At 26.3% G+C, this 23448-nt stretch overlaps 2 protein-coding genes across 3 annotated transcripts; both read right to left on the reverse strand.

Annotated features, from left to right (window-relative positions):
- Positions 1-837: 837 nt before the first annotated feature.
- On the reverse strand, positions 838-21927 carry LOC145844423 (mitochondrial adenyl nucleotide antiporter SLC25A25-like). 2 transcript variants are annotated; one of them, XM_082951823.1, is made up of 13 exons: positions 21614-21927; positions 18738-18864; positions 17779-17866; positions 16242-16329; positions 11335-11487; positions 10390-10500; positions 10128-10222; positions 9307-9364; positions 5098-5265; positions 3148-3295; positions 2721-2830; positions 1688-1770; positions 838-1305 (listed from the first exon to the last, which is right to left on the reverse strand). In XM_082951823.1, exons 1-12 carry the CDS (start codon positions 21836-21838, stop codon positions 1699-1701), a joined length of 1443 nt encoding a protein of 480 aa, XP_082807949.1. In that variant the 5' UTR covers positions 21839-21927; the 3' UTR covers positions 838-1305; positions 1688-1698. The 2 variants fall into 2 exon arrangements, with proteins under 2 accessions (XP_082807949.1, XP_082807948.1); XM_082951822.1 differs by having other exon boundaries at positions 16218-16329.
- On the reverse strand, positions 21876-23170 carry LOC145844424 (exosome complex component RRP42-like). The gene has a single exon (XM_082951824.1). The coding sequence runs from the start codon at positions 23158-23160 to the stop codon at positions 22285-22287; it is 876 nt and encodes a 291-aa protein (XP_082807950.1). The 5' UTR covers positions 23161-23170; the 3' UTR covers positions 21876-22284.
- Positions 23171-23448: the final 278 nt, after the last annotated feature.

A 23448-nucleotide genomic window follows, 5' to 3' on the forward strand; every position in this document is an offset into this window, starting at 1 on the left:
CTGTAGTTCTTCTGACACTAATCTTTTGTTTCTGATGAACAATTGTCTAACCAAGTTTTTCTTCCATGACTTCGGGGTACAAGAGTGAAAGTTTAATAGAACATCTGTGTTTGATGGTTTCTTGTAAATTGAGGTAGTAAATTTGTTCTCTTCCAGCTTAACACTTATGTCAAGAAAAGGAAGTTTACCTGATGTACATGTTTCCATTGTGAAAAAAAGATCTTGATGTAGAGTATTTAATTTTTGATTGAATTCATTTGCCATTTCTTCGTTTGAAAAGATAGTAAAAATGTCGTCCACATATCTCGTGTACATTTTAGGTTGAATTTCATTTAGAAGACCTGTTTCTAATTTGCTAACGAACCAATTGGCCAAAAGGGGGGCCAAAGGCGATCCCATAGATAGTCCATCTATTTGTTTAAATACTTGATTATTAAAACAGAAGATGCTCTGTGAGCAAGTTTTCAGTATGTTCTTGAATACTTTTTTCGAATTAGTTAAATTTTGAAAGCATTGCTCAATAAACCGTTTAAATGAAAAAAGTTTTGTTATTAGCAATTAATTGGTACATAAAGTCATGTAAACACCTTTCGCTATACTCTGTTTATTTATATCAGTATTTAAATAAACACTTGAAAAATAAAAACTGTTAACTTGTGAATTGTAGAAATTATTTATTTTTCTTAAAGCATAAGTTTTTTCAAATAATTATGAAAGTTTTTACTAAAACTTGTTATTTATTTCGTTTTATCTACTGAGATCCAGTCGGTAGTTTACTTTATTGATGATAAGGCAGTTAAAAACGTGTCATAAACAAAAAAAAATGACTAAGGCTTTTGAAATAAATACTTTGAGTAGTTTCAAGAATGTTTTCATTTGAAGTCATTTATAGTTCTTAATAAACAATATGTTGAAATTACTCTAAAACACAATAAAAGTTGATTAAATTAGAAAAAAATAACCAGTTATAAAATACTTCAAATTTGTGCTTTAATTGTTGATGAATAAAAATTTGTGTGTTTCAAGTTTTAATTTATTTAAAATTAGTCTCTGTTTTCGTATGAAATTATAATAAAGGCTTATATTGTTTAAAACTTATATAAAACTCTTTAAAATTTTCAAATTTACTAAAACACACAATAACATACCAACACAAAAGTCATAAATAGCCTAGATAGATTGCATTGTAAATAAATTAATACAAAATAAATAAACACTAAGTAATTTTGCCTATGGGAATAACTTGTTTTTTGATGTGCAAAAAATGGAAGACTCTTTTTCCTAAATGTTCCACCCAAAATATTCCTAAAAAAAAAAAGTTTCATACAAATTAAAGTTAACAATACAAATAATATAAGTTTGTGGGTTACAAAGTTAAAGCAATTAACTAAGTTTACTATTTAGTTTTTAAGGTAAAAAAAAATGAATTAAAATAGCTTTATAATAAAAAAATTCTAATAAATTTACTAAACTATGGAAAAATATTAATCATATTTAAAGTAAACTTTTGATAGTTTTATTTCAGAAGCTAATTTTTTCAAATAGCAAATTTACAAAAAAAAAAAACAAAAAAATATACAGATATTCATCCTTAGTAACTAAAAGTATTAAAAAATAATAATATGATGATCAAGTTAAATTATGAAAAAGTAAACATTTGAGTGCTAACACAAATATGTAAACTAACAATTAAACTTTTCAGCTGTATACACCAAGTTTTATCCTCATTTTTTCATAAACAACGTAACTAATACTGACCGCTGGAATAACCTGAAAATTATTTATTTATTAGATTATTTAAATAAAAATATAAGTTACGTTTACTTTAAACGTATAAATTTGCACATTAATATTGAAGTTAATAAAATACTTTATTTCCATTTTACTCATTGAAATTATGTAAACAAAATCTTATTTTTCATCGCTTTAAATTATTTCTTTAAAATTATTTTACCCTGTAAGCTACAGAGAAGCTTAATTTTTACTTTATTTTAATAACATATCATCCATCTAGCAATTTAAAAAGTTTAATTATTTAAAGTTCAAAATAAATCATACAAAGTATATTAAGAACATAAATAAAACACTCTACATTACAAAACTCACATAAACTAAGTTTTTACTAAATCAGTTTTTTGCACTGGCGTTAAAACCTCAAAAAATTTGTTGCTGTAAAACTCACATCAATTATTTACAAAAAAAAATCTACAATTGTAAAAAGTTTTTCCTAGTGGCAACAGGTAAAAGTACAAGTTCAACAAAAAACTTAAATTTTAATATGCTTAATTTTTTTTCAGACTAACTGAAAGAAAACTAAAAAAAGGGTCTATTTAAATTTTGAAGTATAAAATCACTGTGCTAATCTTATTTATTTTTTATACACATTTTTACAAATACCATGCTCATAAACTTTTAAACTTTTAAAAAAAGATTATTTTTATTTTTCACAAACTGTTTCTGTATAAAATACATGTGCCTAAATTTTTAAAGCAACTTAAACAAAGTAAATTAACTAATACAGTGATAAATACAAACAGTCAACCATTCTATTAGGACCCTTTGTATAGGTGTTTGAATTTCTCCATTTTCGTCTATAAGATAACTATGAATGCTTTTAAAACAAATAAATATCAATTTAAATTTTAAACTTTTTTAAAACAACCTTTATAACAATCTTATTAAAATTAATTAAATAACATGCTGTTAGATCCTTTACAAACCTTCATAATGTTAGGGCCGAGGCCTCGGTACAACCCAAAAAGTCCTTCGGTCCTGGCTATTGTGCCAAGCATTGAGAACATTCCTAACTTGTGGGCGTCGTTCTTTTTGACTGAAAAAAAATCAAGTTGATATATTTATCATAAATTTTAACAAACTTGATAGAAGGTGCTCATTTCAAGTATGTTGATCTAGCTGAAACAAAACCAAGTTCATTTTTGAACTCAAGTTTTAAGTTAAAATATTAGACAAAGTCAAAATAATTAACCTTGAGCTTGCATTTTAGTTCTCACCAATGCAAACAGGTAACTTTTAAAATAAACAATACTACTAAATTATTATCAAAACTTTAAACATGTATTTTAGTCCTACATGTCTTAACATGTATCTACCAGTAGTTTTTTTTCAATATAAATATTGAAGCTAAACCTTGAGCTTGCATCTTGGTCCTGACTAGTGCAAACGGGTAACTGGCAAACTGCCCGCAAGTGGTGGACAGGCACCCAGAAAATATTATCAGGGGAGTCCCCGGTTCCTTGCTGTTTCCGTACCTCTTTAAATACTGGTTCTTGAACGTCTGTTTGAAATAATAATTTAAATAATATCTTATTTTATTATTATTATTTTAATCATTATGCATATTTATCATCAAATACTGGTTCTTGAAAGTCTGTTTGAAATGTTTCAAAAACTTTGAAAATTTTAAAATATATATGTTTTGTAATTCCACTACTTAATGAGCTTTTACTTGGGAGTTTTTAATATTTGAAACGTAACTGCCAAACAATATAAAATTTTACTGATTATATTAAAATGTTTAACAATTTAATTTAATTACTATATAGAAACAGCTGTTTCAAGTTGGACTGAAAATTATTTTATTAAATTTTAGAAACGTTTTAAAGTTTAGTAAAAGTTAAACTTGGCTCACAAATACTTAAGACATCAAGTAAAAAAAAATGGTTTTTCATATCGATTTATTGTGATCGATCATTTTAATTACGTCAAAAATTTTACTTATACTTAAATTATTAATAATGTTAGCTTTAATTCTTTTATAAGGTCTGTTAAACTGCTAATCAAAAAATAGTTAAATTAATATGTTTATTCTATTTATAAGTTGATATATTTTAGCGAATGTGTTTTCTTCTTACCATTCAGTTGGTGTTAAGTTTTATTTTTGTGTCAGTGATTAGAATAATTTAGAAGGAAATATATGAAAACTTAATTCTATCTTAATCTATTAGTCTTAAGCTTTTTTTTTGTAAAATTATTACTCAAAAAAAAAAGTTTTGCAATAAAAAATCATATCTGAATAGTCTGCAATATTTAAAACTTTTCTTTTTTTTTTAAGTTTTTTTTTCATAAAAAGCTAACAAAAACGTAATTCAAACAAGTGTAGACTACAGTATACACCAGGGTTTCCCAAAGTGGGCCAAGTGACAGATATCCAGGGGGCCATAAGCAGTAAAGGAGCCACAAGGGGGCCACGAGGTCACAATTTAAAACTTACACTAGTTATTCTGGAGTTGCTGATGAAGAGTAAAGAAAAAAAGGTTATAGGTCTTTCTAATAGTAGTTTTTTTGAGTAATATTGTTGAAGAGGCCATAGCTTTTTTCATTTCAAAGGGGCCATTTGAAAAAAGTTTTGGAAAACCCTGGTATACAACAAGTACAGTAAAAGAACAGAAAAAAAAAAAATTTGAAAAGACAAAGAGAAATAAAATCATACTGAAGTTTAACGTTTTAAGATATAAAATGACGTAATAATCAAATGCTAAAAATTAAATAACTGCTAATGCTAAATAAATTTGGTATACTAATAAAATGGTATGATTTTATTTCAATTTGTATTCATTCTAATTCAGTAAGAAACTATTTCTGATGAGCCTTACTACGAAAGTACTAAAATAAATTTAAAGAAAATGAAATGTATTCTGTTATATATTTTAAATAAGTTATGCACCGGAAAAAAAACTGTTTAAAAAAAAAAGAGTGAACAGTATAAAAAGCTGCATTCAACCTTCAACATAACTATAATTTTGTTGTGCAAACGCTTCAATCCATCGCCAGAAAAATTATTTCAAGTTTCACATAAATATCGCAACTTAAAAAAATGAACTTAAAATCCTGTAAAAAAAAAACTTACCTAAAAGTTAAAGAGTAATTCATTATATGAGAAATACAAACATTTTTGACACATAACTCATTAAACTTGTAATTTATTTACGGGATAGCAGTACATCATAAACAATATAAATATAAAAAATGCTGTTATTTAATTTGAAATATTTATAATATTAATTTTTTTTATATAAATATAATAAATGCTGTCATTTAATTTCCAATTTTTTATAACATAATCAAAACACTCTTTACCTCGTAAACGCACAGGTCGATGCCGGCGTAGGGAATTATTCCGACGAGGTTCGGAACGTAACCCTTAAAAAAGCACCTGGGTCCCTCGTTCACCAGCAGCTTGTGGATGCAGTCGAACACGCCCGTGTACTGGCCCGTCTTGCGGATCGCTAGTCTCGTTTTTACTACCTGCGAAATGTTAAATTATGTACAAATATGTGGAATATTACAGGTGTACTGGCCCGTCTTGCGGATCGCTAGCCTGGTTTTCGCTACCTGTTGATTATCAACTTTTATTTATACTTATTAAATTTCATACATAAATATTGAAAATTTCAGGAGTACTGGCCTGTTTTAAGGACTGCTAATCGGGGTTTCACTGCCTAGAAAGTATTAAGTATTTTGAACTCAGTACGTCGTGTTAATTACTACAGGTGTACACTGTAATACTGAAATTACTGCAGTAATAAATCAATTGATACTTACAACATAAGTAAACATTTTATACGGTAATATTATTTTTGTACAATTTCATTTAGTTCATATAATGGATCTTTATTGCTAAACAAGTTTTTACAACCTGTTATATTGACTACTACAAAATTTTTTTTTGAAGTATAGTATAAACAAGCCTGCTTATTTTATTGTTTTAATTTTTATTTTTATTTTTTTTACTACCTGCTTATTTTGTTTGAAACGTGCTAAACATGTTCTGTTTGTCTATTACTAAACGTTATCTAATAGATGACCTAGTATTTAATGTATACCTGTTAAATAAAATTAACATTTGTAACATTGTGCTCATATATTAGTAATTACTTTGTCATTAATAAGTAATTTTTTTTCTTGGGTTCAATTTTAATAAGTACATTTAATATCCTGTTTTAAACTTCTTATTGATGGCACCCGTTGATTTTATTGTTGTAAAATAAACATGCTGCAAGAAAATACATTGAGATATTTGCTACTTGATTTACATTTGAATGAATTTGATTAATCAAAACTTTATGCCACTTATCAGTTTGAGGACTTGCCTTTTTTAAACCAAAACAACAATAAAGCAACAAGTCAATTTAATCACAGAAATCTACTTGTTTTAAATATTGTTTTTTAATCAAACCGAACTCATACAGCGTACATAAACCAATCAGGAAAAAATTATTATCTTTTTTTGCTTTTAACACCAAATATCAATGTTACATGTTTTAAAATCAAAAACTTATTCGAAAATCAAAACAAAAAATATTTAAAAACTTTTACTAAATATAGGTAAAAGTGAAAGGTATTTTATTGTGTTAACTAAGCAAATAACATAAAACAAACACAGCTAAAAACAAAGATGAAATACTTGAATGTTAATAGGAGAAATATTATGCAATAGTTTTCCCTGGTGTCATTAAGCAAATGAATAAATTGTGAGAAATATAACTAAGTTAAGTGGATTTGGACTGAGGACAATAATAAAGTATTCAAATGTAAGAAGTTAGGATTATATATTTTATTATATTATTTAACCGGGTTTATGTTATTAATATTTTAAAGAGCAAATGATCTGCGCAAAATTAAACTTTATGGATTTATGTTTAACATAAAAGTTTTATAAACTTTTAATAAAGTGTTGTTTATACGTTTTTTTTACTGTTATACTAAGAAAAACTAGTATTTTAAGAAAATTATTTTTTTTTTTATTTTAATAATTTTTCTCAGTATAGTTAGATTTCTATAAATTGAAGTTTACAGACGGTTATCTACTCGTAGTTTTAAAATCTTATCTTGTATTTAACTGCTAAATTTTAAAAAAATAATCCAAAGATCATTAAAAATTTAGAATAAACAAAAAATACTTTAATATTAATTTCAAATACGTAATGTTAGGGATATCCGGTTAAAATTTGCTGTTAGGAAAAGTTTATTTATTTTTGTTTTTTTTTTCAAGTGTTTTAGAAAATAAGTATAACTAAATTAAATACTAACCTATTAATTAACTTCGTAAAAAACTTAAAAATTAGCTAACAAAACACTTTTTTACAAGTGCACTAAAAAATAAAGCTTAGATTAAAAGCTTGATTTAGAATACAAATATGTAATATATATTCAAGATCAAACCATTGCTTAAAATTTATATCAGTACTTCAAATTTTTAACAACAAACTAAAAACAAGTGTTTAATTTTTAGTAAAATTATTTAAAATACAAAGTTCAAAAACTAGGATAAAATTTTGGCGACACTAATAATATATCATTATGTTTATTTATACGTTTATTATATCTAAAAAATATATATAACAAAAACTAAGCTAAAATAACTATGAAATACTACTAACTTGTTTCAAAAACAATAAAATTTCATGTACGTACGAAATTTTTAGTGTGGCAACTTTAAAAAATTAAAACAAAATTTTTAAACACACTAAAAAACAAACAAACCCATATAAACTTTCAACGCTTATCCACTATACTACCGTCATTCTTATAACTTATTAGTCTCAGCAACAAAAACTACTTTAACTTTTATTTTTTATTAGCCCATCTAATTCAAGTACAGAGTAAAAACAGTTAGGTGCAACTTATGACCTTGGTCTATATATTTAAGTGAACCTTAATTGTCAATTACACTTTAGTACTAAATTTATATTAATTACCATTTACTTTATTTAAAACTGGCAATGTGCGCTATTTAAATTCATTATTTGCATATCTTGCTAATGTCAGAAACTAGAATTAAGATTTAATTGTCTGTTGATACTTTAAAATTTCGTTTAAGCAACTGTTCATATTTTTAACCTTATTTATTAGAACCATATTTTTTCAACATGTGTAGTTGATAAATTGACTGATGATTTATTTTTAACTGGAAGTTAGACATTCAGCGAAGTATCACTTGCTACTCTTTATGGTAATTTGAGAATTAACTTTTAAACGGGTTTTAGTTCTGAAGATTTAAAACCCAAAGTTTAAAATTCGGACAAATTTGAATGATTGTGAATTATCTTCAACTGATGTATTTCAATGTTACATCACAGTCTTTACTAATTAGCCTTTCTGGTAGAATATTTTTTTTTTTTTTAATATGGCTCCTAGAAATATTTAATTCAAAAAGTTTGCACTTTTGTTATTCAAATTTTCATGCAATCCATTCAAACTTACTATATTTTCTACTAGGCAAAAAAAGTAACCAACTTGATAAATTAAATCGGTACAAATTAAACATAGCTGAATGCTAAAGCAGTAATCGAAAATAAAAAAAAAAACTAGTACATAGAAAAGAAAAATTCGAAATATCTAGATCTGTTTACTAAACTTAACCAGTCTGAGTTAGTCGCAAGGCTGAATTTTTTCAATACTTTTAATAATAATTATATTGATCACTATTCTTCTTTTCTGAATAGCGCCTGAACTCAAGATAGACCTCGGTTAGCCAGACTCAGTCAGCTTTTAAATTGTTTGTTCGATTTTTTTTTTTTAGCATTCGATAAAATTATTGTTACAATTATTTAAATAAAAAGTAAGCTACTATTTGTGGTTAAAATTTATCACGTCAGTATGAACTTCAGAGTGATTTCAACTATTTTTTATAAACTAAGCTTTTGTTCGATTTTACATAAATTAACCTTTTTTTTTCATAAAATTAATACTTTGCAAAAAAAAAAAGAGCAACATTCAAACTAGTCTTGATCTATTTACCAAACCTGACTTTTTCTTCAACACTTTTAACTCGCATGCAAATAAATAACTGTAAAAAATAAGAGTGTTTCAAATAACGCCCGATGTAGATTTCTCCAAAATATTATAATAATTAGCCAACCTCAGTTGACTTACAAATTGCATGTTGCAATACTTCAAGCGGTTAGACTTATTTAATTAACTTAGCTCATATATATTACATTATTTATGTACTAAGTTCGAGCGGGTATAGTGCTGTTTGTGAAATTTTATTTATACATAATCACACTGTTTTATCAATATTTTACTGTTAACTTTTAAACAAACTAAACTATTCATAAATATACTTTAACTAACTTCAAGAGGGTAGACTACAGTTTGTGAAATTGTTTAACCATGTTAATTGATCAATATGTAAAACTACTAAATAATTAACTAATTAGTACATATAAATATAATTTTACTAACTTCAAGAGGGTAGACTACAGTTTGTGAAATTGTCTTTACACATACCCTATTACCTTATAAAATTTATTTATTATTATTAATAAATACAACTTAACTAACTTCAAGAGGGTAGACTACAGTTTGTGAAATCGCACCGGCGCATGCTCCAGCTAGGAACCTATCAGATGAAAACATTTTAAAAATTAAAATTAATATATAAAATAATTATTTGTATGATCTTGTGGGAAGATAATGTTTAAATAATAATAATAAAATGAAAATGTTTTTTTTTTATATGAATCTGAGTGAAAAAAAAACAATTAAATATTATATTACATAAGTATTCATTTTTTATATGAATCTGAGTGAAGAAAATTTTAAAATTTTATGCATCATGAAAATATATTTGTTTGTATGTACTTGTGAATGTGAGAAAAAATTTGAAAATATTTATTTGTTTTGTAACAGCTTATGAGTGGAAAACCTTATATTTTATTTTAAACTTTTTTTTTTCCTGTAAGTGTTATACATAAATATTTAACATTAATGCATAATAAACTCTTGAAAGAATAAATATACTATTTCTCCTCTAGTAGTTGAGATTTTTTCATTTGTTTTCTAAAAATCAAAACATATAATATCAACTCATCATTTTAACTTACCTGTAAAACACATTTATGTGACAAGTTTATTATAGTGATCATTTTATTTTATTTTTTTCACTCACCTGTGAGTGAAATAAATAAAAATATTAAATTTATTTTTCTTTAACTTATGAGTGAGAAATTAAAAAATTGTTTATATCTTATACTTATTTGACTAACCTGTGAGAATATTATTCTTTAAATCTTTTAATTTGTTAATTTATTCAAATTAAATGTCAGTAAGGCATGTTTATGTTTAAGATTTTTAGGTTAACATAATTATTATTTTTAACTTACCTGTGAGTGGGGCAAGTTTCTTCATTTCTCTTCTCTCGAATAACTCCCTTCATTTTCTCATAAGCCAGGAATTTTATTGACGTCTCTGGTGCTATCTGGTAGCATAATACAAGATCACATTCAACTTTGAATTTACATTACTCACTAAATATTTTATATAAGTTCAACAATTTACCTTAACAATATTGAGCTATAAAGAAACTTTATAATTATTAAATAAAAATAATCTTATGTGAAAAGTTTAAATAAATTAGTTAATCACCTTGACAACGTTCACCCCGTTTCCCCTCCAAAAGGACCTGGGTCCGCCCTCGTCCAATATTGACTTGAAGGTTGAAATTATTCCCATCTTGTTCTTGTTTGTTGCATGTACCTATAAAATAAATATATAAATTGAAAATTATTACTATTATATTTTTGCTTGTACAGTGTACCTGTAAAAATACAAATTATGACATTATTACAGACTATTTTTTTTAATATTAAAATTATTCCCATGCCGTTCTAGTTTGTAGTTTGTGTACATTTGTTGTTATTTATAAAATATATAAGTACACTCCATGTTTAGTTTATTTTAGAATCCATATAAATTTGTTCAAGAGAATTTATAAATATTTATTCTATAAAAAAACAATTGAAAAAAAAACAATTTTCAATCAATCAAGTGGAGCAGTGCACGTCCTACTTAATTAATATATATAAATATTATATAAGATGTAACGTTAAAAGGCGTTAAGTCCTGGAGATCCTGATAAGCTAAGCTTATCGAAATATTTACCACAGATGTTTTTGAGTCAAAACTTTATTCCGACAAACGGCGTTTCACTGCTCTCAAATAAATTTAAGAACAGATCTACGGAGTCTCAAAAAAAATTATAAAACTATTCTTAGAGCTTTTTTGAGACTCCGTAGATGTGTTCTTAAATTTATTTGAGAGCAGTGAAACGCCGTTAGTCGGAATAAAGTTTTGACAAAAAAACATCTGTGGTAAATATTATATATATATATAATTAAAATAAAACAATAATTTATAAAAACTTGCATCATAAATTTCAATCTACCCAATGATACAAATTCTAATTGATTGATACAAATAAATAAATATAAAACAAACAAAAACCTGCATCATGACTTTCAGTCTGTCTAATAAAATGGTACAAGTTTTAATTAATAAATTTATATAAAATAAAATAAATAAAACAAAAACCTGCATCATGACTTTCAGTCTGTCCAGTGGGGCGGTGCAGGTTCTGCTCACTGCTCCAGCCATGGCTCCAGACAGAAGTCTTTTGAAGGTTTCTGAAAATTTGACGTCGTTGTAATCGTCAGGAACCAGCAACGACTCACCCGAATCAAGAAACTGAAAAGAATAATAATATTATTATTATTAATATCAATATCATCATTTTCAAGTAAAGAAATAATATTTTATGCAAGGTTAAAAGTGTTGACAAGTATTTTTAAGTTATAAAAAGAGTATCCTACATAATTAACAGAAATTTAATTCCGAACTTCCGGACATTATTTTCACGCTAAAAGAACACGAAAACTATCAGACGTTTCAAGTTTTATAAGCAAGGTTTGGGAAATTTTTCAACTCAAATATTGTTGGAATAATTTTTAGAAACTAATATAACGAAAATAACACACAAAACCTTACAAAGTACAATACATAAATTTTACATTAAATGTATTTACAACAAGTTGGAAGTATAGTGTACAGCGATATTCATGGCGTGCACATGATTACATTACAGAGTATAAAATCTATTTTACTGTGCACACCAACATTAGTAAAGAGAAAAGGTTTTATTTAAATGAGGTTTGTTTTGTCTTTTTTTTCTCATTAGAAAAACAACTTTAACATAAATTAAATGCTCTTTAACACGTAATTTAAAAATAAAATATTTAAAAAAAAGCGTTTTTTATAGTCTAGTGTGCACAGAATTTATTTACCATCAATTTATTGTTCACAGCTTTTTAGAAGGTTGAAGACAATAGGTGTTGTATATTTTATACAAAAAATTTTAAAGTTTTTAGTTCTAAAGTTTTTTAAATACTTAACTTATAAGCTATACAATATTTCGATTACAAAAAAACTAAACGTAACTAATGCAAATCAAAACTTGTTTAGACATTAGACAGTGTAAAAAACTTATATAAACGTATATAAAGCTTTAAAACAATAAAATAATTAACAATTAAAAATAAATGTTTTAAGGAAATTAATTGTTCTAAATGAAATTTAGAGACTTATGGTACAAGTCAAACACAAAAAACAAAATTTAAAAAATAATTTACAAAAAACTAACGTAAAAGTTATAAAAACACCCCTTTTAATACATAAGAATGCCATGTGTTTATATTTGCATATTACTTTGAATTCAAATGATATTCTTAATAAAACTTTATGAGCCCAACAATCTGAAAACTTTTATATGTAGCTTAATCAAGGTATATAATTTTGTAGAGCTGTTCATTAAAAAAAAATTCATAGTTAAGGAGAAACAAAACTTGAACAAAAAACTACAAACTAAATATCATTAGATATTTAACTTTAGATAAGTATAACAAATACATTTTCCTTTTGGATAGAAAAATTCAAAACTGTAATCATTATATATATATATATCTATATTTTAAATAAATATTATTCTTTTTAGGTTAAATATTTAAAAATATTTTTCCTCGCAACTTTTCCTAACATTGCATTTTAAATCTAAGTCAAAATAAAGTATTAAAAACATGTTTTGTTATGCATTATCAGCCTTATAACTCATCAAAAGCTACCTATCCAAAACTGGTAAAATCTCAACTTTTAAACTTGTGTGATGATCCAAAACCTTAATGGGTATAACCAAAAAAAAAATCATTGTTTAAAATAAAAAACTATAGCTTTTATAAGATTTATTTAGTACAAAATATAATTTAATGGAGAATAGTTAAAAATAATACAAAATTAATTTAGATAGTTTCGCGAATAAAAAGTATAAATAGGCTTGGTAGTGTGGCATTTACCAATAAAATTGAATTCACTTATCCAATTAAAAGTTAAATTCTAATGTATAAATAAAACTGGTTATAAAATAAACGTGATACAGAAATCATACATAATGTTATAGTTTTAAGGGAGTAAAAACGAATAAAAACATTTAAAAAAAAATAGTAATCTTATACAGTTTAACCGTTAAAAAATGCCATAAGTTTATTTTTAAAACTATAAAAGTTTAAAAACTAGTGTTGTTTAATATTTATTTTTTAAAATAAAGGATAAGTTTATCAGTAAGTAAAACTTAAATCAATACTTCTGATTTAAAAAAAAAAAAAATTTGTGAAAAAAAAATAGTTTGTTAAAAGTATTGTGATAAATAAAAAACATATAACTTGCTGAAATATAATTCACTGACTAATTCTATTAAAAAAAAATAGATAAAAATCAGAAAATCAATATTTTTGATGGATTGGTTTAAACGTTTCAAACTTATACTTTTTATATAAAAACTAAAAATTAACAAAAAATATAACAATCTTACTCTTGCTCTAGTTTTCTTTATCTGTTTTAAACAAATAATAATAAGTCTTTACATTTAGTTAATACTACTTTTTAATTATAAAATAAGAAAAAAACAAATTAATACTAATATCACTTATATTAAAGCGTTTCTAGCTTATAAATACAAACATATAAACTCATAGCAGCTATTGAAACTGAGATTAGCATGAATAATGTACAAACTATAAAATAAGTAGAGTATTAAAGATAAAGATTTAATTCAGCGTTGTCCACGAATAAAAACACAAAAATTTAAACAAAGAAATGAAAAAATACAGGGAGTTTAGAATTATGTTCTAGTTGTTGGAAATTCTTCACAAGTTATAAAAATAATATAAGGAGTGCACAAACTATGAGAAAATCTTACATTTTTTATGATTTAAATGATAGAAACAGGTTTTAATCAATTTGTGCTCCCTTGAAATCTTTTTTATATTTTGTAGGTCACAATTATAGTAACAATTACGTGGATAATTACATGTTTTGCAGGGTATCTATCCGATTTAAATGTCTAAAAATAATTCTAATTTAGTTGTTAACATAGCTTTTAAAATTACACAATCATTGAAAAATGTAACTGTATTAGAGAAGTTTACATTTAAGTTACATTACATTACAATCTACTGTTTACCACTGGCATAAACAGCACGTTCAAAAAAGTTAAATGTATTTATAACACCTTAAATTGCTTTAGTTTTTTTTTGTATATATTTAACATTTTAACACTTGCATATAAAATATGCAAATAGTTTTAAAATTCCGTTTATAAAATTTTAATGTTCTTACACTTATCTGATAAGCAATTTACAGTTTCTATTTACAGATTAACAACTATATTTATATCAAACACGTGACATTTGACACTTTCAAACATTTAAAATGTAACGTTCGCTTATAACAAACTGTTAAAAAGTAAACACGTGTTAGTGATACATATATTAAATATAAAAGGTGTTAAAATACGACATCAACAATCTGACACTTTCACATAAGTATTAGTAAATATTTTCACATACAAAAATGTTTAACAACTCACTTATTTACAAAGAATGATAAATATATTGCTATGTATTAAATAAAACAAATTCAATAAAACATAAGTAAGCTTATATTTAAGCAAGTAGGGAGCATTAATAGGTGTTCAAACAAAAACAAACTCACAGTTTTCCATAGTTAGTGTGTATACAAATACGTAAAACAATATGTATTTCAACTCACATTATCATAATGAGTGTTAAAGTGTAGTGTAAAATAAAAAATGTGTATTTCAACTCACATTATGGTAATGAGTGTTAAAGTGTTAAATAAAACATAATAGCGTACACATCAAGGAACTCACGCTTTTTCATTGTAAGTGTTAGTGTGTAGGTAAAAATGCATATATACAAACATGTATTCACATTATCATAATGAGTGTTTTTGTTAAATAAAACATAATAGCGTACACATCAAGGAACTCACACTTTTTCATTGTAAGTGTTAGTGTGTAGATAAAAATGTATATATACAAACATGTATTTACATTATCATAATGAGTGTAGTGTTAAATAAAACATAATACACGTCAAGGAACTCACACTTTTTCATTGTAAGTGTTAGTGTGTAGATAAAAATGTATATATACAAACATGTATTTACATTATCATAATGAGTGTTAAAGTGTAAAATAAAACATAATAGCGTACACATCAAGGAACTCACACTTTTTCATTGTAAGTGTTAGTGTGTAGATAAAAATGTATATATACAAACATGTATTTACATTATCATAATGAGTGTTAAAGTGTAAAATAAAACATAATAGCGTACACATCAAGGAACTCACACTTTTTCATTGTAAGTGTTAGTGTGTAGATAAAAATGTATATATACAAACATGTATTTACATTATCATAATGAGTGTAGTGTTAAATAAAACATAATACACGTCAAGGAACTCACACTTTTTCATTGTAAGTGTTAGTGTGTAGATAAAAATGTATATATACAAACATGTATTTACATTATCATAATGAGTGTAGTGTTAAATAAAACATAATACACGTCAAGGAACTCACACTTTTTCATTGTAAGTGTTAGTGTGTAGATAAAAATGTATATATACAAACATGTATTTACATTATCATAATGAGTGTTAAAGTGTAAAATAAAACATAATAGCGTACACGTCAAGGAACTCACACTTTTTCATTGTAAGTGTTAGTGTGTAGATAAAAATGTATATATACAAACATGTATTTACATTATCATAATGAGTGTAGTGTTAAATAAAACATAATACACGTCAAGGAACTCACACTTTTTCATTGTAAGTGTTAGTGTGTAGATAAAAATGTATATATACAAACATGTATTTACATTATCATAATGAGTGTAGTGTTAAATAAAACATAATACACGTCAAGGAACTCACACTTTTTCATTGTAAGTGTTAGTGCGTAGATAAAAATGTATATATACAAACATGTATTTACATTATCATAATGAGTGTTAAAGTGTAAAATAAAACATAATAGCGTACACATCAAGGAACTCACACTTTCATGCTTCCAGAAACGAACCATTTCTTTGAACGATGCCGACGGATACAAAAGTTGAACTTCAAGCCATTCGTCCAAATCTATCTTGCAGTCTCTATCTTTGTCTAAACTGTATATTAAAAATATAAATGAGTATTTTTTTGTCTTTGTCTAAAATGTGAAACATTTATTTAAAATGTTCATTTAGCAATTCTTCCAAGTCTATCTTTCAATCTCTGTCTTTATATAAACTGTAAATTTGTTTATATTAAAAAAATATGTTAAATCATCAAGGTCTGTGTCTAAACTAATATATGTATATATATATATATATATATATATATATGTTTATATTAAAAATCAAGTATGTATTTACTGATATATCAGCTAATAACTCATCCAAGTTTGCTTTGCAATTACGGATTTATTTAAAATGTTTATTTAATCATCCAGGTCTAACTTTTAGTCTTGATCTTTATATGAACTTTTAATAAACTAAATACAGTACACTACCGCTTAAGTACGCAAATTGAACCCGACCAAAAAGTGCGTACTTAGCACGGGTAGTGCGTACTTTTTGACGACACCTGAATAATATGAAATTTAGTTGTTTGTTTTCTTTCTTACAACTAGCCACCAAATAATTAAGCCAAATAAACAAGTCTTTTTATTTTAAATAACATTTAAAACATAATTCTAATTTGCAAATTTTTTAATAGATTTTAAAATGATTTATTTTTTCTATAAAAAGCTTCTACATAATTATTACATACATTTAATATAGAAAGTCAATGTCAGTCAATGGTTAAAAAAAATATTAAGCTACATTTAGTTTTGTTAGAGGGAAAGTACCAAACTACATTGTGTTTACCAAAGATTTTTAAAACATCAATGTATGTACATTTAAATTAAATTATGACTTAACTATTTTGTATTTGTAGGTTTTTTTAACTTCGTCATCTAGATTTATTCATTTTATAGCATTACAGCTCAAATATCATTATTCTTTTTACTTTTCTGCAACCACTACATAAGTATTTATTTTTTTAACATTTAATAACAGGACTTGTACAATCTCAGGCCACTTAGACTACCCAGGATTACTCACCCTAGTTTGAAAGTTGTGAAAGTCTCAGGCTAACTCAGCAGGTTGGCCATTCTACCTGGAAGCATAAAATAATCTGGAAAAACTTGATGATTGAAAATTTAGGCAAAAAAAACTGGAATTTCTTAGAAGTTTCAGTATAACATCCTTTACTTTGTCTTTCTGGATAAGTGCGTACTTAAGGCGTGATGCGTACCAAAAAAAGTGCGTACTTAAGCGGTAGTATACTGTATACCAAAAATAAGTTAATTTGTTTATATACGTATTAGTAAATCATACAGTCTATCTGGTAGTCACAAGCTTTAAGTTACATATTTTTTAGTATTAAGTTTTTAATATCGAAAAGAATATTAAGTTTATTTAAAACACAAGGTTATATAATTTAATGAAGTTTAAATAAAAACTTCATCAGATTTCTGAAAACTAACTAACTTGCTTGCAATGCTGAACAAAGTAAATTTTTAAACAACTTACTGGTTTAATATTTTTTCCACCTCGTCTTCCTTCAAATGTATCCCAACTGAATCCAACGCCGCACTCAGCTCCTCAAAACATAGAACACCTTTTTAAATTATACTTTTTAATTATTATCTGTAATTAATGCAACCCAGTTTTACTTACTAGCAAATGCAACCAAGTTAGTCAGTTCATGCAGTTAACAAGTTTTTATTTTTAAGAACAGATTTTTTAAGGTACCTCTCTACCTAATTCTATAACTAACACTGCCTATAAACCTTCTTTAAACCCCAAAGTTTTTAAACAAAAACTGCAAAAGTAATACTTTAAATTTTAAATTTAATGAGACTATACTTACTTTTTAAGTTTCACCTAAAAAAGCTTCATAATACTGATTAAACTAAATCTTACCAAACTCAAATTAAAACCAAATGTCTTCAGAATACTTATACAACTCAGTTATTAAATTTGTAAAAGTTTAAATCCCTTCTGTTTAAACAATCAAAGTACCGCCTTCGTTTCTGTCGAATCTTTTGAACATGAGTCTTAATTTCAACTCGTGTTCGTGCAGATATTGATAATAATATTAAGATAAACAAACCCTTGTCAGAATACTTTTTATAAAATGCATTTATTAATTCGTTTAATTTGAAAACAAGATTACAAACCGTCTTCGTTTCTGTCGAATCTCTTGAACATGAATCTCAACTTAAGTTCGTGCAGATATTGATAATAATATTGAGATAAACAAACCCTTGTCAGAATACTTTTTATAAAATGCATTTATTAATTCGTTTAATTTGAAAACAAGATTACAAACCGTCTTCGTTTCTGTCGAATCTCTTGAACATGAATCTCAACTTAAGTTCGTGTTCGTGCAGATATTGATAATAATATTGAGATAAACAAACCCTTGTCAGAATACTTTTTATAAAATGCATCTATTATTTAATTTTATTTAATTCAAAATTACAAACCGTCTTCGTTTCTGTCGAATCTTTTGAACATGAGCCTTAATTTAAGCTCGTGTTCGTGCAGGTACTGCATGAAGTCTTCAACGTCGATCGCTCCGTCGTTGTCCTTGTCACCGGCTGTTATTATTCCCTGTATATATGTATAAATAACAAAACAATAAAAAATTTAAGATAATTGTTTTTAAAATACATTCAACCAAAGTATCATACTGTTACTATTCCCTGGAAATATATATGCTGATCTTTAAAAAGCTATGACAAAAAATTAGATAATTTACAGTATTCAGCTGTTATTATTCGCTGGAAAATAAGTATTTGTTAATTGTTGCAAAACTTAAAAGTAAACATATATGTTACTTAAAAAAAATTAAAAAATTAGATGAATTACAGTATTCTGCTCATATTATTCCCTGTTATTTTATTTGTTAATTGATCAAGAAAACATGAAAACTTCTAGTCAACAAAAGTCTCCGGTTATTATCATTCCCTGTTAAATATTTAATAAATGAACGAATAAAAAAATTAAGTCACTAAAATGTTAGAGTATTATATTTCATTTATTAGGAAAAACTGTAAGAAATTGTAGGAAAATTTTCTTCTCTGTGAATGTATTTGTTAATTGATCAAGAAAATATGAAAATTTTTAGTCGACTACAGCATCCTGCTTTTATTATTCCCTGTAATATGTATATGTTGGTTTGAAAAACATGAAAAAAATACATGATTTAGAGTATCTTGCTGTTATTATTCCCTTGAAAAAATATATGTCGATTATAAAAAAAACACAATAAAAATTAGATGATTTACAGTATTCTGCTGTTGCAATTCCCTGGAAATAAATATGTTGATTCATGTAAAGATACTTTAAGTCAATTAAAGTTAAATTTTAAGTTAACTAAAGCATCCTGCTGTTATTATTCCCTCTAATATGTGATATGTTGTAAATTGATAAAAATAAAATTTCTATCTCAGTTATTCACTTATAATTAAAACTTCGTGCGTGTGATGAGATTGCTGTTTTTGTTCCCTGGAAATATGCATGCTCTTTGTTGCAAAATATAACATAACTTTGAGGTTCATTGTTCACTTAAGCGTATCAAAATTAAAACTTCATTCATTATGAAAAATTTTTAGTATCCAAATAAAACTTTTTTTGCGCTTTTGTTATTTCCTATAATATATATGTTAGTTGTTACACAAAATAACAAAAAAAAGTGAGTTGTTTAATGAAATATACAAATATTGAAATTTCATGCAGGTTTTGTTGTTCAACTTATTCGAAATTCCAACAACAGCAGTGTTTGATTAAGTGTTATTCGATTTTATTAATATACGCACTTGAACTTCAACGTTGCTAATGCCAACAGTAGGTTGGTTAATAACTTATTTGTATTCGTTTGTGTATGATAAAAACAACATAAAGTTGTATGAATGTGTAAACGTTTTAAAAAAAAAAGTTTTAATTGTAAAATAAGTTTCTAGGAAATAATTTAAAGTTAAAACCTTTTGATAAAAAAAGTTTGCCTTTATACTTTCTTTTATCATAAGCTTAATTTTTAAATTATAAATAATGTTACAGTTTTTTTTTTTCAAAACTTAAATTAAATATCTAAACGAAAATAAATAAATCTTTTATTATTTAATTTAAAAAGATTTATAGTTTTCAAATTTACAATTTTTAATCACTTATTCTAGTAAAAATTTTAGTAAATTTAAATGAAAAATTATGTGTTACACTACTATTATTTTCATCATATCCTTCCTATGTTTTTATGGCATATTTTAGCTTAAAAATGTTTTTTAATAAACTAAGATATATTTCTGTTTAAAACTTTAGGTAGTTTTTGCTTTTCTATTAAAAGACAAATAGTGTTTTAAAACAGTTCATAACGTTATTCCATTTTAGCTCTTTTTATACTATATGTACATAAGATATTTTTATGGCAAAAATATCTTGGGTATTTAAGTTTTTTTTAATTAAAGTTTACTAACAAATACATTTGTTAGACTATAAGTTTTATCAGTTACAAAACAACTATAAACATTTGAACTAAAAAATTGTCCACAAATTTGTAATAAAATATTTAATGATAATGAAAAGGTTTAAAATTTACTGTATACTTGTTGAAGAAACTTTTTTTTTCTAAACATTTTAAATAAAAAAAAATTTAAAACTTTTAAAAAGTCAACTTCAAAAAATTAGTTTTAAAAGAACAAACAAGTACTTACTAACATTAAAAAAATATATTGATGTCAAGTATAAATAACCATGAAGATATGGATTTAAAATTTTCAAAAGTGTTCTAAATTTTTATTGAAATTGCCTCAGCCGGGAATTAAGACTTAAACTATTTTAGTTCAAGCTAATTAAAACAACTTTTAAAACAAATAACCTTAAAGTTAAATTTATGTTTAAGAAACACCTCAGCATGTTCAGGAAATACAACTAAGAAAAACAATTACATGTGAAATACTTAAAACAATTAAAACCAACTCAATTTAAAGTAAAATAACTGGAATTACCTCAGTTTATAATAAACAAATATTCATAATGATAACTCAATTTAAACAACCTCATCATACATACAGGAGATACATACAAAAAATAAAGAGCTCTTGTACGTTCTCACTTACAAGCATCAAAACTAACTCATGACCACTGAAGAATAAACATCTTTAACAGAAACGCTGTTATAACAAGTAAATTTTTTTTTTTTTAAACAACTCAACATTGAACACTTTCAACATTGAATAAAGAAATTTCTGAACAATAAGATGTAAAAAACAACTAAACATTTTTATTTGGTTTTTTATTTTTTATTTTATTTTTTTTTTTTAAACAACTCAATATTTCAAATAAACATCTAAACGAAATTCACCTCAGCATGTCCGGGAAACCCTCCTCTGATTCCGTTTTCCTTCAAAGACTTCTTCAGCTCCTCCACCCCAATCCTGCCGTCTGAATCGAAGTCCAGCCTCTCGAATATCTTCCTGTACTTCGCCTCCTTCTCAGGACTAATGCCCTCATTTTTGTCCATGCCCTCACTGTTGTTTATTTCGTCACTGTTGCTGCTCGTTACTTCATTGTCTCCTGTTATACTCATGCTTCCAAACAAATATAAAAAAGAAGCAAGGTTGAAATCTGTTGGAAATCGGAAAAAAAAATAAACCTACAATGCAATTACCTAAAATAATGTACAAATGAAGTATTAGAAAAAAAAAAAGTTTGTAAAATTTCTAATATGACTATTTTTCCATTTTTATTATTGTATAGTAGTTAACTACATGTTACGTAATGTACAAAATATGTTTAGAAAATACTTTTGATAATCTTACAATCTTCCTGAAAAAAACATTGTATATGTTTTAGCAACTACTAGTATAAATCTTTTTATCTTTAAAAAAATTGTTTATGTTCTTAAGTAGTATACCACAACTATGCAGTTCACTCAAATCAATAAAATCTATATTAAACAAATCAATCATTTTTAATAATTTAACAAACTTTATAAAAAATACATTGTACATGATCCTAAAACACATTGTTCACTCAAAGGTACCCAACTTTGTCAAAGTCCTTGCTCATTCCCTTCTCCAGCTTCATCAACTTGCTGAAGCCCTGATTGACCCTCTTGCCCACTTTCTTGGCCGTCTCCAGCATCTCGTTGACGCTCTCCAAGCACAGGCTGCCCTGGCCCCTCTTCTTCACCCCGGTGACCATCCCCTTGCTGGTGACCCCCACGATCAACGAAGCGTGACTGCAAAACTCTTCCTCCAAAGTGGCGTCCACCACATGGTGGTTTCCTATCTTGCTGATGGTGACCAACACGGGGCAGTTTGAGGTCTTCAGCTTAATGACATCTTGTGGGTCGTCGGGGAGGTTTATCTCGTACTCCCCCTCATCACCCGCCGTTGCCGTGACGTTGGGAATTCCAATGTTGTGGAGAGCGGCTTTGACTGCAATGGAGCAAGCATCAAACAAGTTGCCACCGTACTCAAGCATTATGACGTCAACATGGACCACCCAACAGTGCCTTCCAGGGACAATGCACAATTGGGTCAGGTCAAGGGCGCTGTGGTTGTTGTAGCAACGGGCCAAGTGAGTGCATATACCGTTGCTGAGTTCCTGGCCTCCCCTGCCCTGGAAGGCAAGGCCCGCGTTAGGGGAGCAGTCCACGTGGAACTCCACCCAGCCCTGATTGGGTTTATTGGTTTTGGGAGTTCCCAGCTCAACTTTGACCCCAGTCAACAGTTCTGTGTTGCCAAGGCGCAACCTTGATGAGCCGTTGGTGTTGACAAGGACGCCGGTTTCCAATTGGACAATTCTGTAGTCTTCAGGGTTCCTGCCATCAATTCGGAACTCACCGTTGTCAATGCCGTTTACTATGAAGAACTTCTCAGCGTCACTCAAAACTGTGTGGGCCATTTAATTTATTATTAGTCTGCAATAAAAAATTAGATCAGTTAGTTTCTTTTAAAATTTTAAGAAAAATAAGATAAAAACAAAAAAAAATGTTAGAGTTAGCAGTTGCTGAGTAACTTTTTTACTTGTTTAAAAAGTTATTAAACTAGCATCACCAAAATAATTTTGCTTAATTATCATTTACATTATGTATTAGTATAAACATAAATATCATCATTTTTAAAGCTAAATTACAACTTTTTAAGATACCATACATAAAACTAAGTTTTCTATTCTTGCATAACTTTTAAA

This window comes from Thalia democratica, chromosome 9 (genome assembly GCF_965202585.1).
Source record: "Thalia democratica chromosome 9, ktThaDemo2.hap1.1, whole genome shotgun sequence".
Lineage (NCBI taxonomy): Eukaryota > Metazoa > Chordata > Thaliacea > Salpida > Salpidae > Thalia > Thalia democratica.

Excerpts from the sequence above, each read along its gene's own strand:
- LOC145844424 (XM_082951824.1), bottom strand. The coding sequence starts at position 23,160 with ATGGCCCACACAGTTTTGAGTGACGCTGAGAAGTTCTTCATAGTAAAC.
- LOC145844423 (XM_082951822.1), bottom strand. The coding sequence starts at position 21,838 with ATGAGTATAACAGGAGACAATGAAGTAACGAGCAGCAACAGTGACGAA. Across the intron at positions 10,223-10,389 it reads ACGGGGTGAACGTTGTCAAG|ATAGCACCAGAGACGTCAAT; the intron begins GTGATTAACTAA and ends TTATGCTACCAG. Across the intron at positions 1,771-2,720 it reads TCGGCCCTAACATTATGAAG|GTTATTCCAGCGGTCAGTAT; the intron begins GTTTGTAAAGGA and ends AATAATTTTCAG.